General features: G+C 42.0%; 2 protein-coding genes across 2 annotated transcripts in view; both read right to left on the reverse strand.

Moving 5' to 3' along the window:
* Positions 1-20661, reverse strand: part of LOC128876568 (mannosyl-oligosaccharide 1,2-alpha-mannosidase IA) — a 540141-nt gene that overhangs the window by 311167 nt on the left and 208313 nt on the right. The window lies entirely within an intron of this gene.
* Positions 9829-14929, reverse strand: LOC128876570 (facilitated trehalose transporter Tret1-like). The gene has a single exon (XM_054123044.1). The coding sequence runs from the start codon at positions 13871-13873 to the stop codon at positions 12434-12436; it is 1440 nt and encodes a 479-aa protein (XP_053979019.1). The 5' UTR covers positions 13874-14929; the 3' UTR covers positions 9829-12433.

Consider the following 20661-nt stretch of genomic DNA (forward strand, 5'->3'; position numbering starts at 1 on the left):
TAAGAGCTAGAGGTCCAGTTGTTTGAAATTTTTACCAGGTTCCAAAAGGAGTATCAAGAATACTTGTGATATTGCCAATACTAATACTGTATAATGAAAGATTAATGTCTCGAGTTAATAATATCACAAGACAACAGCCTTCCTCAGTAAACCAGCGTGACATTTTCCAAGAAACCCATCTACTTAAAATCATCCCCTTCCATTCCTCCCTTATTCCACCTTATGCACAGCTGCTACAGCACCATGTCCTCGATAATTTCCCAATCCCAATCCCGTCCATTTATCGCGTCGTTCCATGGACCGCTCGGCCCCAGCCAGATCGCGACCGATATAGGATCGAAAGTTCAGCGAGACAGGGGTTTGGTGGGGTCGTGGGTTGCTGCGGTGGGAATTAACCCAGGCGACTTCCTCGTCGAACTCACGTACCGTTGCACCAGCCTCCTCGTACGCCCTGGGTCCGCACGCTGCCCGACTAACAATGAGGATGAGTCCTTCCGCCGTGATTCCTCGTACGAATGCGTCTCGTGTTGGTGGTACAAGTTCCGTGTACACACGAACCTGGGGACCCGAACAGGCCTTCTTGCGACGAGCAACGTGTTCCCGCGAGTTTAAGGATCGAGACGATCTTAAATGAAGCGAGCACCCCGGCCGAATCGGACGCCCGATTTAATTCGGTGTTCTCGCGGCCTGGTGGTTTTGATTCCAGCCTAGGAACCCATTGCGATTCCCCGTTGCATTCCGAATTAACGAGGGCTCCGTGCTTGGAAATAATTCCCGGGCAACGGGGAGGCGCGGGGAGCCTTTCAGCCCCTTCGCGCCAAACTTGGAACGAAATCAATTGGCTGCCGGAGACCACTGGAGCCTACTGGAGAGGAAGCCTCGCTTTGGTAATCTCCGGACGCGGGCAATTAATGTGATCGAGAGCTGAGAAATTATCGATCCTTTAGCCACCTCCTGATTAAGGGTTTTACGTCGCGTCGAGTGCCTTCGTCATTAGCAATCGAAACAGGTCTGTGACTTTGTCTGGTTCTCTGACGTGGCTCGTGTGTTCTCTTCAGATAGTAGGATTTGGAATCGTTATTGCTGCTACAGGTAAAAGACTTAACACATTTCTTTCGTCATACTCAAGAGTGCAGATACGTCCTGGACAATGTATTTCTTCCACAGCTATCTACATACATCACTGAAACCTCAAGACCTCATTATCAAAAGCCTAATAGGCTTCGAGTCTCCAACTCCTTTTCCCGAATCTCCACCATTCGTTTCGTTCACCTCGCTCAAGTTTGCGACTCCGTCTTCGACACTTTATCTCTCGCACGACTATCCACCATTCCTCTTATAGTTCGTGGACCCGAGATCTGAAGTTCTCCCCGTCTTCCAGCAACAAAGCGCGGTGAACTTGGGCCAAAACGAAGGCGTTGCTCGGAAGCAATCGACTGCTGAGTCGTAAGTTCGACGTCTAGGTGAACGAACCTGCGTTCGAGAGGGCTACGATGGTCTGCGGGGGGCACCGCCAGGGGGGAATGATACTCAAGCCACGGGAAATTACCGTGGCGTGCTCCTAGTTGAATATCAATGGCCCCGGAAGTATGGGAGAGCGGTTCCATGGCAATTGCAGTAATCCCTGGGTAATCGACCTTCCAATTGCACCTACGAATATCTGCTTTCATGGACACGAAGGCCCGAATCTCTTTCCTGTTTCGTTGACGATGCCACTGGAAACTTTCTTCTGGACGGGGCTAATTGTTCAGAATGAATTGGAGGGTTGCGATCATCTTGAAAGTAGAGTTAAAAGGAGCAGTGGAAAATACAGATGGGGCGAACTCAACTTTGTACAGTTGTTGATAATTATGGAGGATGGATGCAACTTGTAAGAGACCAGATTAAATAAACAGAATTTTGTAATGTCTGCGACTTCACGTAAATAAATACGATGTTTCTTCGACGTCTTTTCCTTTTCAAAAAATCTTATTATGAGTCTCACAGTATCTGGAGCTTCATAAAACAAGATTAGTTTTTCCTCAACCCCTTCTTCCTTACAAAAAATGTAGTATTACGAATCTCACGATACTTAAAGCCTCATCTAAACAACTTTAATTTTCCCTCAACTTCTTTCCACTCTCTAAAATATAATTTGCTCCGAGTACCCCTCGGTCCAGGATTCCCCGAACACTTAATCCTACACCGTAGTCTCACCCTTCTTTCACCATGAAACTGACGAGAGTCGATGGCCAGGAGCCCCGAAATATAATGGAGCGAAATTCTTCTCGTCGATCGGCCATCCGCGAACCCGAAAATTATCGCGATCGGTTTTATCCAAACTAAGGGGTTTCTGAGACTTGCGCGAAATGAACGGGAGGGGGGCACAGAGTGACCGGGGGGGGGGGGGGGGCGGTTATTCTTCTCGGCATGCAGATCAGGCACGTACCACGAGGCATCGTGCGCGGCTTTATCTCTCTCGACGAGGGCCTGGTCTTGAATATAAGATTCTGTAATACGTTTTTATCGCTGATAAAAATGCGTCTTTACACGTAGCCGCGGTATCTGCGCGCGCCTATGCCGGTTTTTAAGCAAAACGTCAACAAGCCTCCATCTTGGAAACCCGATTCCTCTGATGGGTCCTTCCGCTCGTGGAGACGCAGGAACCTTTCGTCGGTCTACCGTGGATGTCTTCGGAATTCCCATGGGAATGGGACTGAGGAATAATTGCTTGCGCGCTGAGTCGAGTTAACCGTGGACAATTATTCGCGTACGTGACGAGGAATACATATTTGATTCGTCATATTCTCGTGTTCTTTCAGAAAAGTAACCTTCTTCTTTCGAAACGTGAGAAGGCACAAAAGAACGACTCGCTCCAACGAACTATTGAAACAAAACCGATTATGCAAAGCAGATATTTCAAACAGAGATTACTGTATGGAATGCTGTATGGAATGCTTAAATAACAAGAGGCTCTGGTATTTTTCTTGCCAAATATAGTGGCACGGAAACAAATAGAATTTAATATGCGAGTGTTCTATAAATGTCTTACTCAGCTGACGTTGATTTCTAATCGACAGTTACGAATGGTCTAAATTTATTATCAGATGTTCCTCATCTATCATTCAAGCAACCAATAGTTAATTCTAGTGCTAGTCCCGGGTTTGTACATCGAGGGTAGACGTAATAATACACATTCCATTTATATCCTAGATCATCGACCATTAATTGTCCGTTGCAGTGATTGTCGGTGGTTTATTTTTTATTACAAACCATGTTTTACATATCTCCGTGGAAATACTATTTTAAGAGGTCTGGTTGTCTAATTTGGCCCTTCATTTATTTACGTTTTCATAAATTTATTGTGATCTATGGTAGAGTTACTATTTGAATTTGCATATTTTGAATATGAGGCATGGAACATGAGACATGGAAAATGAGGTATGGAACATGAGGAGGCATAAAGCTTGAATCGTGAAATATGAGGCATGAGACACGAAGCATGAGACGTGAGGCAAGAGCCACACCAGAAAGAAAATACGAATTTTACCATCAAGTCAGCACATCCCCTTCACTATTTTCCTAATTTCCTTTACAGTCCCAACGTCCTTCACTCGTTTTTCTTTCTCGACGAAAAATCCGTGGGTACAGACACCTCGATACATCGTCTGCTTCCGCGGTAAGAGCGGCGCAGCATGTTAGAAAAACTTTGCGCGTAAATTCCGCGCGAGGCGTCGGATTAAAGCGATCGATATCTCACGTCGAGTCACGTAAGCATCCTACGCCGATCCATAACCTTTTCGGTAAGCCGTGGAGACCTGAGGAGACACGATCGCAAAGCCCAGACAGCGCGCATGGTATCTAAGGTCGCGGATGGAAAAGGCCGGGGCGACAGTAGCAATGACACACGACCGCTCGTAAAACACCGCGTGGAAGGCGCTTTAAAGCGGCTGAACGTAGGAGTAACACGTACCCGGTTAATACTTGGGATCCTGAACCCGACGTCTCCGTGGTCCGCTTTCGAGTATACATTGCGAAATTCCTATGAAAATGCCAGATTAAGAAAGGAGGATATCGGCGAAAATGCGATACGTTTTAAATAATGAACACACGTCAGCTGAAAAAAAGTGCTGTCAGGGAAAAAATAGAATGCAACGTGTTGAATGCGGTATTGTATTTATTAAGCTTCATTTTGTATATTGGATATTGGATATCGGAGGTAAAAAATTCCTCAGAATCGAAGTGTCGATCGTTGTCGTAGAGAGGATAGCGTAAAATAGTAAAACTAAAAATAGTAAAACCTGTACGAGGTGCACGTTTGAGCAAACATTTGCCAGAAGCTTTCGAACTCGGAATCGCTTTCGAGGATGCGGAGGCTCGCGCAACTTCAACCGCTTAAAGCACTTACAAAATCATTACGGTGGCCTCGAGGAGAATGTCATTTAAGTTTAGAAAAGCGACGGAACGTTATTTTCCAACTCGATACGAGCGTCGACAGTGTCCTGGAAGACGACGCGCAAAAATTGCAAATTATTGCGGCTTCGAGGCGCCTCGGGGTGTGTCGCGCAGAGAAAATCGAAGAAAAGAGGGGAAAAGGCGCAAGAAAAGAGGGGTGGAAAACAGGGCGGGATATCCGGATTGATTTTATCACCTTTCCGGAAGCTTAAACGGAGTTGATGCGAGAAACGACATTTTCGTTAGCACGGAAAGTAGAATTGATCTCGTCACTGAGGAGAAACCTTGGAAACCTCTGGCTTTCCGTTATCCGTTTCCCTTTTCTCTCTCTGTAACTTCGCCGTGGAAATGAATTTAGGAGGAGAGAAAATTTTGTTGCGAATTTTGACTTGAATAAAATGATGTTTTTAGAATCTGTTGCTTGAGGATATCACCAAGGAAGACACGCACCTAATATTGTATATTTCAAGAGTAAATAAAATAAACTACAAAAAGAATGTAGCATTCACGAGCATGGTTTAGTAAAAAGGAACGCTGCGACTGTTCAATGAAATTGTGAAACAGTACACATACAGTTAATTGATAGTGGCAGAGATATTTTAAGTAATTTACAAAATAGTTTGAAAACGGTTGAACGCTTTCAAAAATTTATTACGTTGGTAACTAAGTTTTTTTTCTGAAAAGAACGAGACTGCGGAAAGACCAACGTTTTCCTATTAAATGAAATATATTCTTGAAAGTAAATATTTCTTTTAATTATCCTGTAGACACGGTTGTCTGACGAACGCGAGAATAAATTGATCGTAGCTATTTATTCAACAGCACTACCCACGTCAACAATTTCATGGAACCCATTTTCCAGCGATAGGAAGTGTAATACAGTTTCATGATGCAGTTGCATAACGCAATATAAGCTAAAGGATCGTTACTCATGATTACTATGCTGTAGACTCAGTAGAGACTTACAAAATATAATCTGTAACACGAAGGAGGAACAGGTGAGAATTTATGAACGTGTTTATCCAGAGAGATATTAAACTTGATAAGAAAAAATTATCCTATAATTCCCAGCAGTAGCCTAGTCTAAAATGAAATTTTTAGTTCCAATATCTAATAAATCTATCCCTGCTCCGAATAACGTTCTCAAAACGAAACGAATGTCGCTAGCCACGATATATTCTCGCATATGCGACGAAGTCCATTAATATCGTACAAAAATCAGATTTTCCAGAATTAATAAATCTCGCGCTCTATTATCAAAGATCTCTACGTGGAAAGAATAATCTAAATGTTCAAATGAATGTTAATCCTTGTTTGATGAATCGCTGAGTATTGGCAACAATACAATTCATCCAGCTTCTATAATTTTCGATCCATGACCCAGGAATTATCGTGAACATGAATAACAGTTTATTAAATCCAGCGATTTCTATTCCTCGTGGATGCGAGTAGAAGTAATTTATGAGGTAAGAAACGTTCATTAAAATAGAATATACAGATAAGTTATTATACGTGGATAAATTCGATGTACATTAGTAGCTGTGTTACTACTTGGGACAAGGAAGAGAAATTAAGCCTGAAGAGGTTAACACATATTTAAATGTATGTATTGTACATACAGTCAGTCCCATATATACCCTCTGTGTCTATTAAAAAAGTTTGTCTAAATTAAATGATAGGTTTGACGTTTTTAAATAAATTTTTCATTATATATACATATATAGAAGTCTAAAGTTTATCCATGTACACACTTATAATGAAACATTTATTTGAAAGCATCGAACCTATCGAATACTTATGGGACTGACTGTATACATGTATTAAAGTAGCTTAGACCTGAATAGCACAGACCTGACTCTCGCTCGCGCAAGCAATGCTATCCTAAATTGAAATTAAATCGACCCACAGCATACGTTCCTCACTTTTAATTAACCCACCAGCGAAAGAGGCCTGCGCACCCCTAATTCACCCCTCCGCGTATCGTCGAAAGTCAAATCCTGCCCACTCGTTCCACTCCTCGAGACCATCTGCAGAAAAATCAGTATTTAAATACGAGCGGGTCTAATTGCGTCAATATTCCAGTAGAGGAAAAGAAAGGAGTCGACGGTATGAAAGATCCGAGACCAATCTAAAAATTTCACGCCTCACAGGCCGCGTCAATTATACAAAACCGTGGGGGAATTAAATTAAGAAGCGTCCCGGTCGTCGGAGAAAGAAGATTTAATTCAATCCACGAAGAACGGTCTTATCTCGATGCAGGATAACGTTCGCCCGTGTTTCGAAGGTAAGCCCGTCCCGAGGCTTTATCCTTCCTCGGTTCGGGTGTGAACTGTTACCGTTCTATTACATTTTTTTCCCCCAGGTGCCGGGGCGGGTGGATCCTGATAAAATTTCGCTTCCACCTTCCCTCTTGGTCTCCCCATCCACTCTTGCCCGCGATCGTCCGCAACGACCGAAGATCGTTTCTTCAATTTCGTCAGAGACTTTGAACTCCCCGCCCCGACCAAAAGGGGGGAGGCTGAGATTTAATCAACGCTACCCGTTCCCTCGTATAAATTTCCTAATGGACAGCAGCCAGAGAAACGCGAACTCCCTGGGTGCTCTCGGCGACGCGCGTAAAATCAACCGTTCCGATGAACGATATCCCGCGTTTTCCGCGACGACGAGTTTACGTTTTATGAAACACTCGCGGGCCGGATTCAACGACGACGAAATTCACTTTCCGCGTTTGAATTGAAAGCTCGGAATTGATTGCGCTCAGAAACGGCATCTGGGAATGTCTTAGAATTACGTACTCGTGTGGTCGTATTTTCTGTTCTATTTCTATATCTATCTATTTATTAATTGTATTCCTCCTTTTGGCTGTTCTATTTTATCTGTTTTTATAACTTGGGGGATTTAGTTTTTGGTGTTTAATGCTGGTGTTATTATACGAGGACGTTGTAGAATAAAATTGAGAAAACGAAACTCGTATTTACCCTTTTATTTTTCATGTCTGTTTTAGTAAATGGCTTACCTAGATCCATATCATACACGAACAAGTCTTAGACGCGAGTTGCTAGAATTTACGGCTGGCACCGTGAAATTTGATCAACTGTCATAAAACCTGAAGGCTGTACAGGCATTTCTGAGCAGTAAAGAATGAATGGGAGTCAACGATGGGGTCGTTAAACGAACGAGTGCGATTTTAGAGGGGCCAGAAAGCGGCGAACAAGATGTCACCGTCTGTTTGCGAGCAGAAGATGATGACGTCGAGTGACGACGAGGAAATCCGGAGGAATGTTTATGAAGTGTATAAAACCGGCGGATGTGGTCTGACTATGCACAGAGCGACGCAGAGACAGAGTTACGGGGTTACATTTTCATTTCGTCGACAAATTCACCCCTAAATCGCGGCTGACAGTGCTCTGCAGGAACGAATTAATCTTTCAGCGTGCTCCCGAACCGGGCCCCTTTATTATCATGAACAGAGGAAAAATGAGCGACGAATGGGACGTTATATTTAATGAAAATAATCCAGAGAATTGTTCTTCACTTTTTTGGTAAATTAGAGGGTACGTTTATTTGTTCAACGGCCTTGCTCGGGATTGCAATATGCTTACAATAAGAACAAAAGAAGGTTAGCGAATTATTATGAGAGTGAATTATGAAAAATGTGTGCGAGAATAGAGTTGAATACGTATATGGTGAGAGATACTTAAATAAATGAGGAACCCGTGAAAGAGCAAACAAATTTCAGATTTATTCAATGAAAATATTTCCAACTCCCAGGTTCCTCAACTGATTTATTCCTTCGAGAAAGGAATTCATAAATAAATTATGAAATGAGACAAAATCATACGAGAAGCTCATCACTCCAAATGTATTTAATATCTCAATTTACTTAAACAAGTATACTCAGAGAAACACACTTTTATTTCGAATGAAATTTTTAAGTGCTCTCTTAACGACCAAGACCGTTTCAGTTCATCTTTTATTTATTTATGCAAAATTCGTACCTAGAGAAGAATTCAGTCCCTACCTGGTGCCAACTAATAGTTAACAGGCTCCGGAATTCGATAAGGGATCCTATTCCCTATAGAATTTCAAGCAGACATCCCTCCCAACGGGAATGTTGATTGAGCATTAATTACCCAGATAATTGATAGTGAAAATCGAAGCCACTGATAGAAGCTCGGAAGACAGTAACACTAAACTAGCTTTCAAAGGCACCTAAAAAGAGGACTTATCGAACGCCTCGCAGATTATTGATCCAACGGCTTCCGGTCTAAGCAAACCGACCTTTTAGGAAAAATTTCTTCAACGAGTGTCGAGCCTAGTCCGCAGGCGCATTTTCCTCACGGCAGGTGGCTCGTTAAGGCTTCCAGTGTTATCGTTATCGCGTCGAAGCCTAGGAACTTCGATTTTCAATTATCCCGGTGATTAGCATCGGGTCCGAGTCCCTGGCGAGAAGAAGTTTGCTTGGAATTTCACTAGAGAAGCAGAACTGAATAAAATTAATAGATTCCATTTCGAAACTGCGCTCAGTTTTACCATTTTTCCACGTATATTCATCGAGGGTTTCAAACATTTTCATTTGACTCATATTTAATTGTTTATGTATGCATTGTTTTAAAAAATCGAGATTTAGTGAAATCTATGATCTACGATCTACAAATTATATGTGTACATTTAGCTTTTCTATTTAAAACAAATTTCGTCTAGTTCGGAAAGAATTTCGAATGTAAAGGGTTGAAGATAATATTGAAGCGGCGAAGTTAAGTTCTGTTGGAATATTCTTCCTCGAGTTAGAATGTTCTATGAACCAGTGCCTGGAACATGATAATCCCAGGAAGATTCTTGTCGTCCTGACAAAAAGACCAACCGAAGCAACGGAGTTGAACAGGACGGGCTAGTTTTTATTCTACCCCATTAGGAGGAAGCTTCCCAAACGGGCCATCGAATGGGCGGCGCGCGCCCCGCTATTACGCATTCATGAAGATTATGCGCATTTCGGGCACGTCCCGCGTGGGAGATTGGACCGGGATTGTCTTTATCGTCATAAATCACTCGATTGATACCGCCCAATGTTTCAATGCCATAAAAGATGCCACTAATAAATTCTGTAGATCATCGAGACCTTGAACTGGCCTTGAAGAGGGGGATCGATATGATAGTGATACCTTCTATGGCGATAAAAAATTATAAACAGCTATAGAATTATTTACTGTTGAGTTACCACCTAATTCGTGTTATAAAATTCATGAACTGATTATTTTTGTTCTTGACTTTTAAGACAACTGTAAATTACATTACAGCAATTTGGCGGTAGCCTTTAAACTCAGAAAATACCTTAAACAAAAGAGTTATATAAATAATCTATTTCAACAGAACAGGGCAGATTAAAGACATTAATTTTATGTTTAAAAAATGTTGTAATTAATAAGAAGTACATAAAAGAAATACTTAATCACAGCAATATTTTCTAGGGTATTTTTATACAATAAACGCGATTGCTCAAAAACTGTGAGAACAATAACATACTTGCAAAGATGCTAAAGTGGTATATGAAAGTCATTAATTAAGAACCTTCCTAGAACAATCTAATTCTACTATTTTTAATATCTTACTAACTCGTTAACCTATACTAAATTCTTAAGAATACTCTCCCTTCGTAAGCAAAATGATAGGTGAAACGACGTCGTTCGTGGTCTCACCTGACTCAACGTAAAAAAAAGACCGTTTTCATTAGGAAAAGTCACCGTGAAACCTAATATTTTTCCCTTAACAAAATTTGTTGCGCGACACGGACTCGCGACAGACTTCATTAAAAATGAAGAAGAAAACTCGGCGCTAATACCTTGTGTGAAGAAGGTAAAATTTCGAACATAATGATCCCTTCGCGTGCTTTTGATAAAGCATCTACCTGAGACTCGTTGGTGGCGATGGAAAAAGAAAGTAACGAGAAGGAGTGCAGGGCGTTGAGATGAAATTAAAATCATAAAGGGTAACAGGACTCTTGGCAACAATTTATATGCGCTGAAATTGGTTCTGTGTAGCGTGAATCGTCTGCAATGGTTATTTTTATGTAATTATCGATCACGATTATAATTCAGTCGAGCGTAACGAGCGACAATTATGCATTATTCTAATGAACATTCATATTTTATCTAGGCAGACTTCGAATTAAATGAACTAGTGGGTAATTGCATGCTGTGGAATAAAGCTAATTTTGTTTAAAATTATTACTTTACGTTGCATTCATAATTATAATTAATATGAGGTTTATTACGTTAATGATCTTACTAATATTGTACTTTCATCAGTCATTCTAAAAACAGATGAATAATTTATCCTCCAGAAGAAGAAGCAGGGAACACTGAAATTTGTAAGAGGACTAAAAGATTAAGGCTGTAACATCACGTGACTATTTCCAGCGTTTGATGTCGCAGGATTAAAGTAATAAAAGAGAAAGGACAAACGAACTAATCTATCCTGGAAAGACCAATGAGTACAGTACACTTGGCACTAATTAGTAAACTGCGGTCGCAGAGACTTCAAAGTTTTGTTGAGCATCATAACAGTCACTGTATTACAATACATACGTAATATATTATTAACTGCAAAGTTTCGATATGACATACTCGATAGAATGCTCAACATACACAGTCACTTTCTAATAAACTATACCTTTACTTCGCAACAAACTCAATTAATTATACTCGAAAAAATTCTTGCAACTTGACGAAACACGAGTATGAATATCCACAAAGTTTCAAATCGAAATGTCTAACATTCTCCCCCAAAAAATCTCAAATATTGTAAAATTATAGTCTAAGGAGACAGGTCTCAGACAGATCGTCTAAACTCGTACCACGAGCTAGTGCTAAGTACAGCGATCATCAACACGATAACCCTAATGACATACGCGATCAAGAGATCATTGGCATCGCGCGTTACAGAATTCGCAAACAATCTAGCCGATTGCCACGCGTTGCAGATCGGAGACGACGTCGACGCAATGCAAACACCAATTTGCGTCAGCCGCGTTAAGTGGTCCAGCGCAATGATCACGTGAACGTTTCCACTTTACGGTGGCATTTTGCGCGCGTTAGCAACGTCCGTTATTAAATTTCTATTGCTCGTGCTGTTTCCGTCGGCGCATCCTCCATTATTCAGTCGTTTTAGTTAACTATGGGGGTATAATGTATGCACTGTCGTTCTCGGCCGACGACGGGGGCCAAGCATTTAGGATGCGGTTAAATATGATTGCGCTTATTACCGACATAATATTGCCTTTAACGCGGCTGTTCGACCAGGTGCTCGGGAAGACGCGAAGAGACATCTCGCTGGAACGAGCAGCGAGAATAAACTAGGGGCTGAAAGCAGTCACGGGAACTGAAATGATGCAACAGTTACAGATTGCAAAATTAAAAGTTTTTTTACGTTTCTAAAAATATATTCAACCCATTCACTTCGAGATTTAGTAGAAATCAATCACAATCACTCGAGGGATAAGTTTATAGCCTTCTGAGTTGCGAATTATTGCAAAAGAAGACTGTATATTTTTTTCTTTTGAACAACAAATTTAATATCACTTTTTATTATCAGAATAAGAAACTAGATTACACATCTGTATTAAATATGGGCGTACAAGGCAAAACACTTTAAATTTGCCAGGCAGTGAATGGGTTAAATCAATAGTGCATGGATTGTTAATTCATTTATTATCAAACTTGATTCCTGCTTGAGCAACTGTCCCTACAAGAGCCCCTACAAGACTAATTCTAATAAACATTTTAATCTTCCAAACAGGACACCATCTTCATCAACTTACAAAAACAGTTTCAACTCGAACAGCACTTGCTATTCTTTACATACTTTACATACAAACATTCTCTAACCAAACATCCCTATTATTAAATCGCTGGAATCCCTCTTAATTCAATTCCAAACCACCAAAAACTCTACACACGTACAGCCAAAAATCTCTCAAAAATCTCTGAACACAGCCACGAGGCTAATTACTTCCTCTATCGTCCGCCTGTTCAGCGCTCTTAACGTCCACCCTGTTGGTCTTCCTAGCCATAAACATCTCGATCTCCTGCAACGTCTTATCCTTCGTCTCTGGCAGCGTCAGATACAAAATACAAGTGCCTACCAGCGCCACGAGTCCGTAAATCGCGAACGTTCCATATTGCTGCAGCGACAGAATCATCCCCGGCGCGATTTTCACCACCGCGAACGTGGACATGAATGAGAATCCAGTCGCGATCCCAGAGCCCAAGCCTTTCAACTTCCTAGGAAACAGCTCGCCGGTGAGTATCCACGGCAGCGGCAACAAACCCATCGTCGAGAACACTATGTACAAAAGCAGGGCGACGCACGAGCACCAAGGTTTTCCAAATTCGAAGTAAATAGAGAGGCTCAAGAGAAACAACGCAATCGCCGAGCCGAATCCAGACACGAAGGTCATCGTCCTCCTGCTCCTCTTCTTGATCAGGTAACAAGTAATGGCGCTAGTGACCAGCCGTATCACGTCCACCACTAGGGTACCGACGTGAGCATTTTCAGGTCCAGTCACTTCCATCAGCAACTCCACAGAGTAATAAACCACGACGTTGTACCCCGAGAACTGAGCAGTGAAGAAGAACAGACACATCAGCCCTAAAGGCCACAGAAAGAATCTAGACGTGAAGGTCGTCCTCAGCTTGACATAGAACGAACGTTTCACCGTCTTTCGTCCCCGAGTTCTGGAGTTCTCCAAAGCCTGATACTCGTCCAATGACTTCCATCCGCGTAAGTATATCCATGACTCCCGTGCTTGATCCGTACGACCTTTGTTTATCAGCCACGTGGGACTCTCCTTGGCTGCGATGCAAATCAGCGAACTGATAGCCGCGAATCCCGCGCAGATGTACGCCGTCGTCCTCCAGTAGAGCCAAGTTCCCAGAGCGTGGACGGCTAGGATCCCGAACGACAGGGTTAGGATGACCATGTTCAGCAGCATGCCGCGTAGGTCGGGGTCCGACGTCTCGCCGATGTAGATAGGCGTCACGGCGCCCATGATCCCGGAACAGAAGCCGGTGATTATTCTTCCGACCAGAAGACTCGCGATGTCGGGGGCAAAACCGATCGTCGTCCATCCAATGAAGAACAGAGGGTACGCCAGCGCCGTGGACTTCCTCCTGCCTATCTTCTCTAGCATCACGCCGGATAGCCAACATCCGGGCGCCATCGACGGGATCGGCGAAGAGGCTATCCAGGATTGCTCGTTGACGGTGGGTCGTTCGAAGTCCTCGTCATCGGTCGAGACTTTCAGTTGAGGCAGGAGCACGGCGCTGTATCCCGACGCCAAACCGACCAAGAAGATGCCCAACAGAGGACTCAGAGCAGTAAGCAGCTGCCTGACGCGCAGCCTGAGGTCAGACGCGTCGGCTTGGCCGCAGTTCTTCTCCATCGTGGCTCGCAGCTGGATACGCACTCGGCCGACGAACAATCGGCACTGACATGTTCCGCGAAGTTCGTTTTGATTACGACGCGACAATTGCGGAGTCAATTCGCTGTTTAAACAAAGAGCGGTTGGAAGTGTCTCGATGACAGGCGTGACCCAGTCTCGATACTGTGAAAGTTTCTATTAATGTAACCTCTATCGGCGCTGATCGATCTCTTCAAGCGAAGGATTCTTCCTTGAGAATGAATGTTCAGAGAATGGCTTGGTGGAACGTTTATAGAGACAATTTCGGAGGTCTGATAGATACTGTACTCAATGGAGAGGAAGTATGGATATGAAGAATCGATAAGTGGTGTACAAGGGTCGTATGCGAATGAGGATCATCTTAGTGGACGTATCCTCTTTGAAGGACTTCGAGCTCTGAGCTTTGAGCTTCGTGACCGTTTTGCCTCCTTCTACGAGCGCGGATAACCAATCAGGACTAGGCTGATATCGTGATCGCGGAATTGAGTCAAGTGATTCTACGTAACTCCGCACAATAAGAGCTAATTATACGGGTCAAAGTGAGATCTATTCCGAACCTATTTGCTAAGACTCTATGCCTGATGCGTGGGGTGAGGTGAATGACGATACTTTCTGTTTCGCTTCTGCACGTTTATCTCTATAATTTCCGTCGACACTTGCGTCAGTTCTCAGACATCGGTCTTAACGATCACGAGTATGCTTCTCACGTTGGCATTCAGTATCGAGTATAGATAGAAAAGTTCACGGACAGGGGAACTACACTGACCCGTGATACACTTGCATGGTCACGTAATAGCATTTTTCAGTGTCACCGATTACGTACAAAATTCCAGACACAATAATTTTTGTTTGTCATTGCTTACAATCGATCTCTAAAAAGATTATTTAAATAATGCCAACTGGAAGTGGCGAGTAATGGATTTTAACACTGGCACTATGTAAACATTAAATACTTAACTAATGACTTTATCAAAATTGATAAATGGATTTTCTCATACTATAAAAATCAAGTAAAATTGTCTATTATTGAAATAATAAGTAACATAACGTATCGATATTTAAATCTGACAATTTTTGAACAGAGTGTCCTTCGAGGCACCTAGGTAATCCTTGTCGAACTAGGAAACTGAGAGATCCTTTTCAACTTCCAACGGTTTCATCCGTACCTGCTCGTATACGTCGCTAATGCCATTCCGAAACGCCAGAAGTCGTCGAACGTTCCGCGAGAAAAAAAAAGCCAGCCACGAAACGAGAAAGGAAGAGGGAGCCGAGGTAGTCACTCGATCAATTTCACCCCGACTTCCCAAGCAGGAGTGAGTTCTCTCGGTCGTTTTCGGAGTTCAGAAGCCGTTTAAAATTCCCTGGCCCGCGATCGAGGAGCCAATAAAAATCAAGAAATCAGCTCGGTAAACAGGAAGCCCGACGGATTCCACTCGATTCCATTACGGGGCCTTCCCAGCTTCTTTGATGCACGGCAAATATGCTCCTTCTTTCACTTGCGGCCAGAGACGAGGAAAAATTCTTATCCATATCAAAATCTCGAGTAACGAATTAAAGATAAACAACCTTTGATGGGTCGTTCGTTCAATCGAAATTACCATCTGAATTGTGCGTGCAGGCAGAAAATCTGAATATTTTTTTAGTTTGTTGTACGGAGGGCAACGCTTATTTATTTTTAATTCGTTGAATGTTCCACCTTTTTCGAGTTTGAAAAGGTATGTATAGAAAGGACCTCGAAATTAATGGCAGACGTATCCAAATTCAATGGAGACGAAGTTAGGAAAATAAAATAACGGATAATAAAAGATAACGTAAAGATGGATAGTCATATTCGAGGAGATCCACATGTCCATATAAAACCCTGCAATAAATGCGTTAAATCAAATACAAACGAACGAAATAAAGAATAAAATTCTGCTCATCTCTGCTCTCAGCCCGCCACTCCACTTTCTCTCCCTTTCTCGCGGAGAAACGCGTCTTTTAATGCGGAAAACCCTCCAAAGTCTCGTTACCATGTGAGACTCTCCGCCGTGCCCGCGCGACAAAGAGGTCTTTTTAACAGTGCACGCCTTTATAAGAGAACACGAGGAGAATCACGAGGAGTCCCAGCTCTCCTGGGCGTGTTTCGACGTGCTTGAAAAGAGCAGACCGAATAAAGTACCCAGGGAAACTAGTTTCTTCTCTCATTTGGAAGGCGACGTTCCTGCGACTACGGCAGACAACGCAACCGACTAGCGTGGGATAATAAACTTTGCCGTCGACTCGGCGTGACACTGTAATACACGCTTGCAAGTGACAATTTTTGGCGAATGAATGGACGACTCATTGGAGCGAAGCTTCGTTCTCTTTCAATTGGGACCAAAATGGAGACCCGTTCTCGAGAGCATCGCGAAGGTAGTCTGATGTTTGTAAAGATGGAGGAGGATAAGTTTCCTTAGCCTCTCCATCTTGCACAGGGTCTCCTTTACTTCCAATTAAATACGACGCTACCCTTTTCCCCTTTCTCGCATTTTAAAAGTCCCATTTTCACCTCAAAAATAACCTCGAAAAATAAATCATGCTTCGCACCACAGAACTTGAATACTGTCATCTTATTACCAACAAGGTAATATCGATATTCATATTTTTTAAAGTATTTACAGTATGTCCTAATGTACTTTTATATATATCACTAATATTTATACTATTGTAACAAACACAGACCCAACTCCCAGTTTCGTTTTAAATGACCCACAACGAACCCGCGCACCTTTTACACCTCTACCCCTGTAATTTAATCAACTACAGCTTGTATTCTCGACGAAACCGTCGATACACCCAAAATCTCGTTAGACCGTTAATAACGTGTCCCATAACTCTCGTGTTACTCCGTCTCGCGAGCATAATACGCGCCGCGTCGCTTTATTAGTTCCCCCTCCCCCCGGGGGGGCGTAACGCGAACTTTTGCTGGCTCTACCCCCAACAAAGGGTGCGTGAAAGTGGCTGCACGGGATACTTAAGCCCGCGGACCAGGTGAAACCACCTGGCGAGGGGTTATGTGGGACGGGGAGGAAGATTGATGCGGCTGGCACCATGGAAAAATAACACTGGCAACATTGTTGCGAGAGTTTCAAAATATTAGTTTAGGGAAGGGATCAAGTTTTCTCGCTTTTAATATATGGAGCTTTTGGTTAAAAATGTTAGGCCCACGAGAGAATACAACGACCCTTGGATTGGTATCAGACCGAATTGTTTAAAATTTGTAAAAGTTACCCTAACATATTTCTTGATTTTCCGGTAAAGTTAGAAGTCGGATTGCTGAGATATAAATCAAAACAGTGGTTAACATATATGTATACATACATACAGTCAGTCTCATAACTATTCGTGCCATTTATGTTTATTGAAGAAATTTGTTTAAATTGAATGGTATGTTTGATGTTTCCAGGTGTATGTTTATATAAATATGTTGATGTATATATAAATATATACATGTATAACGAAAACTTCATTTGGTAATATCAAAACTGTTATTAAATTTAGACAAATTCCTTCAATAAACACAAATGGTACGAATATTTATAGGACCGACTGTATGCGTAGAAGTATCATAAAACATACAGAATTTTCATGAAAAAGTGAGTAGCATCGAAGGACTATGTATTATATAGACATCACCACGCCAAGTTACATGATTTTCTAGGAAACCATTCCTGAGACATGCACACATGCATATATGCACACATTTCTAGATTACCAATTATCTCAAAAATGAAATAGAATAAAATCTTCACGAACAGATGTCCTAATATCAAATTTCACGATTCCCTGATGAACCACCCCCGAGATATAAAGTCAAACGGAAGCCTATATCCACAGACACATCCAAACATACAGAGTTTTGTACCTGGCTCCTCGAATTTTTGGTGCCAGAGCACTTCATGGCACACTGAGAAGTGCAAAGAAACGTCGCAGGGTAGAATTCTGGCCGATAGCAATGCTTCCCCTTCTGTTCTATTCAACAGCTGGGAAAGTAACAACTCGCGTGGGATGCGTTTGTTCGGGGCTTCGGGCGATGATAGAGGACACGGCGAAGGGAAAGTTTCAGGAACAAGCAAATGACGCTCAACGTATTGTGCAGGGTGATTCTAGAACAGGTTGTTGACCTTTGGGAGTGTAATCCACTCGACTCGGGGACAAAATAAGGACCTGTGCCTGTGGGAGCGGAAAGTTGGCTTCTGAAACTTTCTGGACTTGTAAGCTGCGAACATTTTTTCTGTGTGTGTTGGAAATTAGCAATGACCCTGACATTGGCTACTGTGTGTGAACACTAGTTACGCTATTATCCCGTAAAACTATGAATTTAATTCATCTAATCAATATACACTGAGGATACTAATTCGTTACAGCAGTTCCTGCTTTCTAAAGCAAAATCCTACTTCATTCGAAAGCAGGAGCACTTTTAATTTTTAAAAATGGTGCGGCGCAATTGCTTCTAGCGAGTACAGAAATTCCCGCTTTTAAGTGAATGTAGGAAATTTGAAAGCAGGAACTCTTTTAATTTGCAAAAATAATGCAACATAATTGCTTCCTAGTTACTAGTAATTTATGATAAAAAAAAAATGCTTGCAGCGTAAAGAGTTAATAATCTAACGAGTTTTTAATGAATTTTTTTTTAAGTAGGACAAGAACGACGTCCACTTTAATGGCAGGTTTTTTAAGAACGCTGCGCGACCTTTGAAAACTCCATAACGCAAGGGAAAGAGGCGTTTCTATGCCCTTGAATACGGGATCTTTTTCAAAGTAAGCAGAATACGCTTTCAAAATTTCGAGTCAGGCTATACATCGAGCTGCCGTCGAGAGGGAAAGCTTTTCATGTAGAAAGCCGTCCTTCTCGACGATGGAACGCGATGCTTTTTGCCATGGTACGGTTATATCCCCGTGGAAGCACCATGGAAAAGCATCGACGGACGGGGGGAGGGTGTAAAATTGATGTATGAGACAGGTCGATCAATAGAGGTCTTCGTAACAAACTATACAAAGGTCTAACCGTGTAGGAGTAACAGTCACGAGTTGAGAAATGTGCTCGCTTAGGGTCGAGATTGGCTTGTATTACAATGGCTTGTAGAATCTCGACGACCTCCTCTTAACAGGAAAAACGGGAGGAGGGAAGAAAATATTGATACGTACGTAGATATTGATAAGGAAGAATTAGGGACCGAAGTAAGTATACCAGAATAATCTTTATACTATTAATTTGTTAAAAAAATAATTAATATTTTAGTTAATCTTTGTGAGAGTACTTGAAGTTCTTTTTCTTGTTTCTTGAGACTTCGATTCAGGTATATAACAATTTATTTGTCGATGAGGGAAATTATAATAACCACTGAGAAAATCAACAAGTACAATCAATAACGTTTTGAATTAAGTATCCATTTGATACTCGTTAAGCTTGACTAAAATCAATTTAGATTATCGTGAAAAAAGAGAACAATGGCTTAGATCGATTTCAGCCTGAGATTATTTCTTATTCCTAATAATTTGATACTCGAGTTCAGAAACGACTTACTAAATCTTGACTTCGTGTGGTGCTCTATTATACACTTTAATTAACAGGATTCGTTAGAAAAAACCCAATTAAATTTCTCGCGTAGCCAATTCAACGGCAGAATAAAGAAAGCGGAACGTGATTATGGTGATTATACCGGTAAGAAAACAGCGCGCAATCAATATTTCGCAATTAAGACCAGTCACGAGACAGGGGGAATGAAAAACGCGAACGATAATCAGTCGATTGAATGATCAGTGTATCGGCATGTCTAAGGATCGTGTGCGTATCACACAACCTTTCAAGACAGAGATGGATGGAACAATTCGAACAATGAACGACGAATAATATCTCTGTATACCGATTTAATCGGAATTATCGGTCCGTAACAGATCAGTTGCCTCACCCTGTATAAGCAAGCAGTTATTCAGTCAGCTTTCATTCGTTTAACGTAAAGCACACATTGATGTTATAATTCAAACTGCAGAGCTTATGTATTCTATTAAATAAAACCATGCAGGTGAGTACACATCGATACATCTCCTTTGTTGATTTAAATTATTTTTTTAACGAATAAAGTGAACGATAACAGTTGATTTAGTCACGAAAACGAAAATAAATCGAAACAAATACCTTTCTAATGACAAATAACAATTTATTTGAATTTATAAATCACAAGCATCTTATTGCATTTTTATTTCGACTCGAAAGTTGTTCGTGGTTTATTCGTTGTTTGAAATTAAAAATATCCGCACGAGAATTTCGCCCATCTTTGATTCCACGAGCGTGAGAAGTGGCGGGAAACGGAAGTGCACTCACGATCTCATTAAACGGGAGCGCGTTCGTCGACCCTCGCTACAGAAACAAATGTACAAAAAAAAAAAAAAAACAAAGAAGAAGGAAGAGAAAAGGGGTGGAGAAAAGAGCATCAGCTATCCGTCGCTTTTCCCGTGATTTCATAACGCGCGTCCCCTTTTGCAATAATATTGCAAACGTATTGCGAGCACGCGGCCCGTTCCCGTCGATGGAGAAATGATTGTTTTACGAGAGGTCGCACGGTTCCATAAAATCGGCCCCTCCAGCTATGAGAAAAACATTTTCTCGCGATTCTCCGTGGCCGAAACGACTGCTGCATCTGGCCAGACGCTTATGGTTTGCTTGGAGGAATATGCGCCTTTAATGACGCGATATGGGAGATTCACCGAGCACGTGATAAATTCGGGGGGGGGGGGGGGGGGGGGGG

The sequence above is a fragment of the Hylaeus volcanicus genome, chromosome 5 (genome assembly GCF_026283585.1).
Source record: "Hylaeus volcanicus isolate JK05 chromosome 5, UHH_iyHylVolc1.0_haploid, whole genome shotgun sequence".
Taxonomy (NCBI): Eukaryota; Metazoa; Arthropoda; class Insecta; order Hymenoptera; family Colletidae; genus Hylaeus; species Hylaeus volcanicus.

Excerpts from the sequence above, each read along its gene's own strand:
- LOC128876570 (XM_054123044.1), bottom strand. The coding sequence starts at position 13,873 with ATGGAGAAGAACTGCGGCCAAGCCGACGCGTCTGACCTCAGGCTGCGC.